The sequence below is a fragment of the Pseudonaja textilis genome, chromosome 2 (assembly GCF_049901715.1).
Source record: "Pseudonaja textilis isolate UNSWEBS1 chromosome 2, rPseTex1.2, whole genome shotgun sequence".
Classification (NCBI taxonomy): domain Eukaryota; kingdom Metazoa; phylum Chordata; class Lepidosauria; order Squamata; family Elapidae; genus Pseudonaja; species Pseudonaja textilis.
Window position 1 is genome coordinate 57,832,076 of NC_141991.1, and position 8,932 is coordinate 57,841,007.

At 35.5% G+C, this 8,932-nt stretch overlaps 1 protein-coding gene across 1 annotated transcript in view; it reads left to right on the plus strand.

Annotated features, from left to right (window-relative positions):
* Nucleotides 1-6,832, plus strand: part of LOC113453253 (inter-alpha-trypsin inhibitor heavy chain H3-like) — a 34,927-nt gene extending 28,095 nt beyond the window's left edge. Inside the window, exons 18-20 of the mRNA XM_087923990.1 lie at nt 3,460-3,632; nt 5,574-5,685; nt 5,772-6,832. Of these exons, the coding sequence (XP_087780116.1) occupies nt 3,460-3,632; nt 5,574-5,685; nt 5,772-5,901 (415 nt within the window). The 3' untranslated portion in view covers nt 5,902-6,832. The remainder of the gene's footprint in view (nt 1-3,459; nt 3,633-5,573; nt 5,686-5,771) is intronic.
* The last annotated feature ends 2,100 nt before the right edge of the window (nt 6,833-8,932 follow it).

Genomic DNA, 8,932 nt, shown 5'->3' on the forward strand with positions numbered 1-8,932 from the left:
TTTTATTTTATTATTAAATTGATGTTTATTATGCTCTTGCAGGCAAGGGCAGTATCATACTCTGATTCCTGTTTTAACCACACAACAAGAATACAGAGTGAGTTATATTGAAAGATAACAACTAATCTGAACTTTAACCATGGTTACACAGAAATCTAGGAGCCTTGGGATCTGAATATGCTTGATAATTATACTTATTCCATGAGACAAACTCTCTCTCTCTTCCTTTCTCTCCCTCTGTAACCTCTCTGTGCGTGTGAGAGAGGGGGGGATAGGGAGAGAAGAGAGACAGAGAGAAAGAGAGTGGGGGAAGAGAAAGAGAGAGAGAAACAGTGGGGCAAACATCAGATAATTCTGCTACATTTCACTAGTGTGGGAAATAAAGCTTTAAAAGGGTCAATAACACTATGGTAAGGATTGATTTAAAAAGGGCACAGCAACAAGTACGCATAAACAATTTTAAAACATACAGCATTCTTAATTTGCAATATATTAATATCCCCTTAGAAATAAACCCCATTGAATTAAATAGAATCTACTCCAAAACATGTATAGAATCAGGGTTATGTTTTTCATTCAGAATTATCCCTTCTAAGTGATGTTAATTTTCCTTGTAGTGCTAGTTGTTCTTTGAGTCTTTGAGAAATACAGTGATATGAAAAGGGCATCCCTTTCTGGCCCTTTCTGTCTGAGCCCAAACTGATCTGAAATCAGCATGCCAGAACTAGTAGATCCCTCTCCCCAACGACTGTGATTCCAACAACTGATGTTGGTTGTTGGCTTGATGTTTTAGGATCAAACACACACTTCTGCCAAGTTGCTAAAAGCTTAGGTTGTACTTAACTTTCCACAGCCGGGCTGAACCATTCACACCAAGGGAGACTCTTTTTACTTGTTGGATGTTTCAGGATGAAGCTGGCTTCCGATCAGGACAGGAAAAGGGAAAGGAACACTAGCATTAATGATGTTACCTAGCTTGGGTAATGAAAAAGCTGCAAGAAAACAACCCACCTCAGAGAGCAGCAACCTCCTCCACATTTCAATCCTGAGCTACAAATGTTCTCCTTTGTTGGCAGTGCTCTTGTAACTTTGAACAGTCACTAAATGAACTGTTGTAATTTGAGGACTACCAGCATTCATATTTTTTCTTTCTTTCTCTGAGCTGTCTACTTTGCCATTATTTTTTAAAATAAATAAATCACCATTGTATCATTTTCCCACTTCCTCCCATTGTTTTCATTATTTTTTTCTACTCCCTGAAGTGACTGAGAAGATAGTGAAACAATGCACTGATGGACACATTAAAAATAGCAGTGTGGCTGAAAAATAGATAGCTCAAGGGGAAAAAAATAATAAGTTGAGATAAAAACTGCTTTCTCTATTCATTAAGATTTTGGTGCATGTAAGCATTATGTTGCAAAGAAAAGTCTGTTGTAAATGTCACTACAGTAGAGGTTACCCAGGAAAAGCAGAGAAAAAGCATTTTTATGTTAAAACTGGTTGCTGTGTCTCTGTGTTATGTTTAATATTTTAAGCTTACACATTTAGTTTAGATTTGCATATGGAGAGTGATAAGGGAGACAGATAATGAATCTTCGGGGGAGGGTGGGTGTTGAAATATCAAACAGACAAAACATGCAACATGCAAGAACCTTCTCCCAAAATCTATTCAGAATTTTAAATTTTGGGTTTTTTTAAAACTAGGTAGCTCTGTAAATGATAGTCAGTTAAAATAAATTAAACCAATAGACTTTATTTATTTATTTATTTATTTAATTTATTTATTCAAATTTTATTTATTTTTCTAGCAGGATTGCAGGAAAGGCAGGAAATCCCTATATAGCTCTAAACACCTGGCCATTCAGGAATTAACTATTTCCCTACCTTCAAAATAGTGCTTCTAAAGTTCAGTGCATACCCTGAATTATAGTCAAATAAGCAGTTAGGACTCAGTACCCCTCTGAATTTTAGATGGGAATTTCAGATCAAACATAGCTGGTAACCTCGTGTGGCTAACAGAATACTGATATCTGGATCCACTTCTCCCTGAAAATCTGTATACGATAGAATTATCTCTCAAACTCTGATCCTCCTCCATTGTCAGTGATCCTCTTTCACCCAGAAGCCTGTTCAGTGTCCTCTAATATACCCCAGAACCAGTGTTTCTTCAGGAACTAAAACTGCCTAAATTCCACTTCGTTTGCCTACCCACCTCTTCTCATCAATACTAACTCATTTTAGGTACAGTAAGCTACTATATGTAAACCGGAAGCAAACCCACATTCCCTTGCACCAATGATGTTGCCTAGTTGGGCAATGAAATATCCACAAGGAAACAACCAAACTCAGAGGATACCAAGAGCTCCTTTCAGCTCCATAGCCCACCCATCTTAGTTTCCTTCCCATTTCTATGAAACCATCTGTGTGTGTGTGTGTGTGTGTGTGTGTGTGTGTGTGTGTGTTTATATATACCTTATTTGCTTATTTATTTATTTAAACAATTTATATAGCTGCCGAACTCATAATACAGTACTTTGAGGAGGTGAGCAAAAGATTAAAGCCAAAACAGAATCATAGCCAAAGCAAATTATAATCAACAAGATTTGTTTTTAATTTTATTATTTATTTATTTATTATCACATTTTTAACCGCCCATCTTCCTTACAGAGATAATCATTAAAAACACTAATCCAAGGCTTGGAACCAAACAAATCAGCCCACAGGGTTCATATAACCTTTCTGACCCCAAAGCCTCAGGAAACGACAAGGTTGTTCATGGCTTATGACAGGCCAAAAGATCAAGGCCATGTGGATCCCAGGGAGTAGGCAGTTTGTTCCGTGCTATTCTCCCCCCCTCCCCCCAATTGATTACCTCCAGGCATAGTTTATTTTCCTGAGAGATCACATGTCAGGGTGGCAGACAGAGTTCAAATGGTCCATTTTATCATATTGATGCATATATGCATACAGACACAGACTTGTTAAAATATAAATGACTTGGAAGGCCTGCCACAGGAAGGAAAGGACTTTGCAATTGCTTTCCAGAAGCAGAATTTGAAAAAGCACATCTGCAGGTGAATTGTTGAGGGAGACGGATGTAGCAGCTTGTAGTCTGTACAGGTTTTTCTTAAGATGGTTTACAGTCAAACCAGCATAAATGCAAGGTAAAAAAAAAAATACAGGTACACCACAGATAGGACATCTGTAATTTAGACAGATCACATTAACATCTGATGTCCTGTGGGATATCTCTACATTTCACAGGATTTTTTTTTTTCTGTCCTCTGTCCATATGGAAGATTTTGGAAAAGCCTTGCAAAGCTTGGAGTTTCTTTGCAGTAGTGTGGGGAAATTGATAGCAGTAGCTCTGCTTGTCTCAATTATAAACATGGCTTGGGTGGCTAGCTTATACTACCATTGTATTGACCTGTTTCTATCATGTTTTCTCACTGAAACTAGCCTGACCTTGAAAATTATCCAAAAGAAGAGTTTGGAAGTATTTATGGGAGAAGGAGCAACATTTGTAATAATTTTACATCAAACTTGGCGGAGAAATCCAAAACATGGAGATTTTCTAGGGTTCTATGCACTGGATAGTCACAGACTGTCTGAACATACCCATGGTTTATTAGGTAGGAATTTGTGCAACATTTTTGATGTGCAGAAGTTAAAAGGACCTGTTCATTCTATTTAAATCTGAAAGGCTCTGATAATTGAAGCTTCCTTCCATAAAATATTGTGCTTGCAGAGATGAAATGTAGCAAGCAACTGCTTTATTATTAATATAGAAAAATAAGTCTTGGATTTCTTGATGTAATATAATTGACTTTCCTTTTGGGTAATTCTTCCATAAAGTTTTTAAAAAATATATTTATTTCTTTTGTACACTGTGAAAAGAGGATTTAAATATCTTTTTTCATTAGTTTCATGTATGTAGATATCCAAAGAGTTGATCTTATTTCATAGAAAAGCTTCCAGGATGCAAGATGAATATCTATCTTATAGATTTATATTACAACCATCCTTTGAACGATGATATTATACCAGCATTGCAAAATAAGAGATACAATGTCCTATTATTTTTTTACAAAAAAATTAAAATATGAGGGGGGAAAGTAGGAAAAGTATGAGATGGCAATGTGTGTATCAGAAGGCAATACTATTGTTTTCGATCGCTTTTATTTGAAATGAATGGCAGCAATAAAGTTAGATGCGTGGCATCAGAAAGGGCATCTGGCCAGTAAACTCAGCTCCATCCAGTTTGTCTGACTCTACTCAAAATTAAGGCATTATGGCGTCATAATAAGGGAGTTTTTTTTTTAAAAAAAGTAAAAGCTGCCCCAAAAAAAGAAAACAAAAAGAAATAACAAGGATGTATTTACTATAAACTTAGGGACTTAAAAATTGTTTTTTGAAATAAACAGCAAAAAAATGATTAAAACTTTTAGAAAGCTGCAAGCCAATTGAAGGTCCAGGTTAATTTGAAATAAGAATTTGAAGTTAATTATAAAGAATCCTTCCTGCTAAGAAAATGTTTTTTTTTTAATGTAATAAGGCAAGTTTTAAAAAACTGGCCACTGCAGGGAACCCAAGATTTCACTTAAAGAGAAGAACACATAAACTTGTCTAATAGATGAGAATGGTGTCTAATAGATACAGAATTCAGGAAATGGTGAAGGACATTTTTGAAAAATTGTGTCAAAAGTTAATATTTTCTGTCAATCAACAGCAATATCTGACCTATATGGATAGGCAGTCTTAAAAAATGTAATGGAAGAGAACAAGTGCTACAAGTAAGAAACTGAGTTAACAATGACAGATTACGAGAATGATGTGGAAATATTATTTACTGGACATACAAAAAAATCTCCTGATGTTTTATTAATTAAAAGGGACATAGAAATAATAAATCAAGGGAGTGACCTGGATATTTTTCCTATATTGGACTTACAAAAGAGACTTGTTAAAGCTTTGAAGTTCATGAGAAGGGACAAAGAAGAAATAAAAAGAAACCAATTTCTATGCCATTATTTGAATGGAACAAAATTTAAGATTATTAGAAGTAAAAAAAAAAGAATATGAAGTTTATTCAAAGCTAAAATGATGGTTTTCTATTTCTGATCATCCTAAATGGACGTTTGCTGAAATGACAATGATTTATGAATTTGTATATAGATAACAGATAGGATATGGCAGCAAGAGCTTATTTGTGTAATTTAACAGGAAGTGATAAATTAATAACTTGCTTTGATGAAGGTTGGAATCATTTCCTTACATATATATTTCTTATCTTTACTATAGTCTTTCTTTTCTTTCTTTCTTTGAATCTTTTTTCTCCCTTTCACCTTTTACTCTTCCTTTCTATTTTTTATATCTTAATTTTAATTTGTATTGATTTTAGTACTTATAATCTTTAATAACAGTACTTGAATAAATCAAATTGTATTTAATAATAGGGAGAAGTAGGATCTTAGCTAAGCAGAACTCTGCAAAGACAAATATTCTGTTTAGTTTCTATTTGACATTACTTTTCTAGAAAACAGTTTAACTGATCTTCCTGCTTTCATCTTCAGGCCAGTTTTTTCACCCAATTAATTTTACCATTCTTGAGGTCCATCCTGGATCTACTCCAGAGAAACCAGATGCTACCATGATTGTTAAAAATCACCAGCTGACAGTCACCAGGTAAACAATAATTCAAGGATTGTGGAAATGGTATTTTACCTGCATGGAGTTTGCCCTTTAAATTTCACTCTCTGATTTTTCTTTAGGGGATGGCAAAAAGACTACACTGAAAATTCAAAGCATGGCACAGATGTTCCTTGTTGGTTTATTCACAATAATGCAGAAGGTCTGATTGACGGCACATACACTGACTATATAGTCTCTAGTCTGTTTTAATCAAACAGATCTAATTAGGGTTATAGCCTTTTGAAACAATAAAATGTTATTATTCCATGGCATTTGTGCCTAATCTGAAAAATCATAATAAATTATAACTTTATAGTGAAATATTCCTATACCATATGCTTAACCAAAAAGAATCACAAATCACCAGTTAATCTACAAAATTCATGAGCTATTGCCCTTTCCATTCCTTTCATTCATTACAGCATAAGTCTCTTTTTAATATTAGATCTGATAGTTTCCTCTCTATAGTTAAATGAAACAAAATATAACATTGTTAGAAAGAAGTATTTACATTATGTTAAAAACCTTATAAAAACTTATGTAACATCTTGGAAAATCTTTATATAATTTTCAATTGATATTAAAACTCGTGCATCAACATTTTGATTACTACCAACCTGCCTTCAATCAAGGACCTGTATACTGCACGAGTCAAAAAGAGGGCTGTGAAAATATTTACAGACCCCTCACATCCCGGACATAAACTGTTTCAACTCCTTCCCTCAAAACGACGCTAGAGAGCACTGCACACCAGAACAGCTAGACACAAGGACAGTTTTTCCCCCCCCAAAAGCCGTCACTCTACTAAACAAATAAATCCCTCAACACTGTTCAACTATTTACAAAGTGTACACTACTATCACTGATAATCTTCTCATCACACCTTATCACCCATCTCCTCCCACTTGTGACTGTATGACTGCAACTTTGTTGCTTGTATCCTTATGATTTATATTGATTTCCTAGTATGATTTGATTGCTTATTGTACCTTATGGCTATTATTAAGTTTTATACCTTATGATTCTTGATAAATATCTTTTTTTGAATGTATACTGAGAGTATTTGCACCAAGACAAATTCCTTGTGTGTCCAGCCCCACTTGGCCAATAAAGAATTCTATTCTATTCTATTTTGAAGTAAGTATATGTGTGTTTGTATTTATTCTACACATACTAGCTAATCATTATCATCAGAAAAACACATAATTACAAAAACCAGTCCAATGAAATTAGTTCATTTAACAGTCAAGCCAAAACAAATATTAACAGCAAAGACAAATGAAACATAACTGTACACATGTAACATATTTAAAACATGCCATCCAAGCATATCTGAATCTTTAAATCAAATTTAAAGCATGCCATCCAAGCATATCTAAATCTAAATCTGGATATCCATATATACTAAAATAAAAGAGAACTGTTAAATTATTCCCTCTCTAATCTATTAATCTTAACACCCTGGTTACATAAAATATTCTTTAAATCCCTTTTAATGGAAGAAGCTTTTTTTTGGTGTGTGTGTGTGTGTGTGTGTGTGTGTAAAGAAGGAATCTAATTCCAGAGAAGTGAAAAGGGGGCCTGGTTAGAAAAATGTAAAGAACAAATTGAATTTTAGAGAGAAGTAATGGCAGACAAATCCTGAGTGGATGGGGTTCCTAACACACGGACTGGTAGATTCAATGGGACTCTGGTTTAGAGAAAAAACCAGTAAAGAACATTGTACTATACAGTTAGTCCTTGCTTACCTAAATACAATGGGACTGGAAAAATCTATCATTAAGCAAGATAGCATGTGACTGTGAGGGGCTTAAAACCTCATTTCTGTGACAGTTGTTAAGCAAATAATTGTGAGTCATTAAATAAGACAGCACATGACTGACTTGCAGTTTTACTGTTGGCTACTCCATTGATACTGCTTGTCAGAACCTGCTTGTAAAGCGTACAAATGGTGATCAGGTGACCCTCGGATACTGTGACAGTCATAAATGCAAGGACTGGGCTTAAAGTTACTTTTTCAGTGCCATTGTAATTTTGAATTGTCACTAAGTGAGGCAATTGGCAAACAAGGCCTACCTGTGCTAACATAAGACTAGCGAAAGGACACTATCCTGAATCAAGATTATGGGATAAAGAGCAGAATTGGGATCACCACAGGCCAGGAGACTACTGCAGTAATATAACCATGAAACAAAGGCATGCACCAATAAAGCAGTAACCTCATTCATTAGAGCCCACAAATACTCATCAAATGTCTACAAGTGTGAGGGAACACCCTATCAGGTCCACAGGTATATTAAGAGAAATAAAAGTTAAAGAAACCAATTTGAATTTTACTCCAGTAGTTGTTGATGATTCTTTGAATTGAAGCTTTTGCACAGTACTTTTTAGTAGCATATTGTTCTGACCCAAACCTGGTTCTAAGAGAGTAAACACAAGACAATGGTAACAGCACAACCTTTTACTGTTTCATTTATGAATCCTGTTTCTTCAGAGATAAAAGGCTGCTTCCAACTTCTGACAAGAAAGAGCCTTGCCAAGTTTTGGCAAGGCTGCCAAGAACAGATAAATTTCCTAAACTATAAATCAAAGAGTCTTCAAACACCAACTCAGATATTCTAACGTCTACTAGGCTCGAATATCAAACTTCTTTGCCTTCTGCAAAGAACTGCAGTTTCTCAGCTGGCTTTTATCTTCTCAGGGAGGGGCCATTACCTTCCAGCCTTACTCCCGAGTCACCCGTGTTGCTGCAGCTGTTCTTTCCTTCGAGCAGCCCTGCACGCATGTGCGCTGGGCATGGGCTTCTTGGGGGCCTCTTCATCACTGCTGCCAGCCTTCACAATCTCCAAAGTCAGCATTCCACTCCCCGATGGTCCTGGCCCCATCCCTGCATCACACGCAGACCCCTCATCTGAGTCCTTACTCTCCAAGACCTCAGCCTTCCACACCTGCTGCCAGCGAACTACAACACTTATAGAAGGTGCAGACTAAATTATCATCCTTAGTTAACTCTGTGCCATATGCAGCAGTCTATACCAACAGCAAATATAACACCAATCAGTTGTTTTTTTTTTTAAATTAAGTATACCCAAACCTACTTTCATTCCAACACATGCATGCTATTCTATTAGGTTGGAATCTCTATTTAGAGACTATTTTGTAAACCAATCAAATGTTGCTCATCAACCAGGAGATCCATGCAGTGCAATGACACAACACAATAACTTTTTTATATTTAACA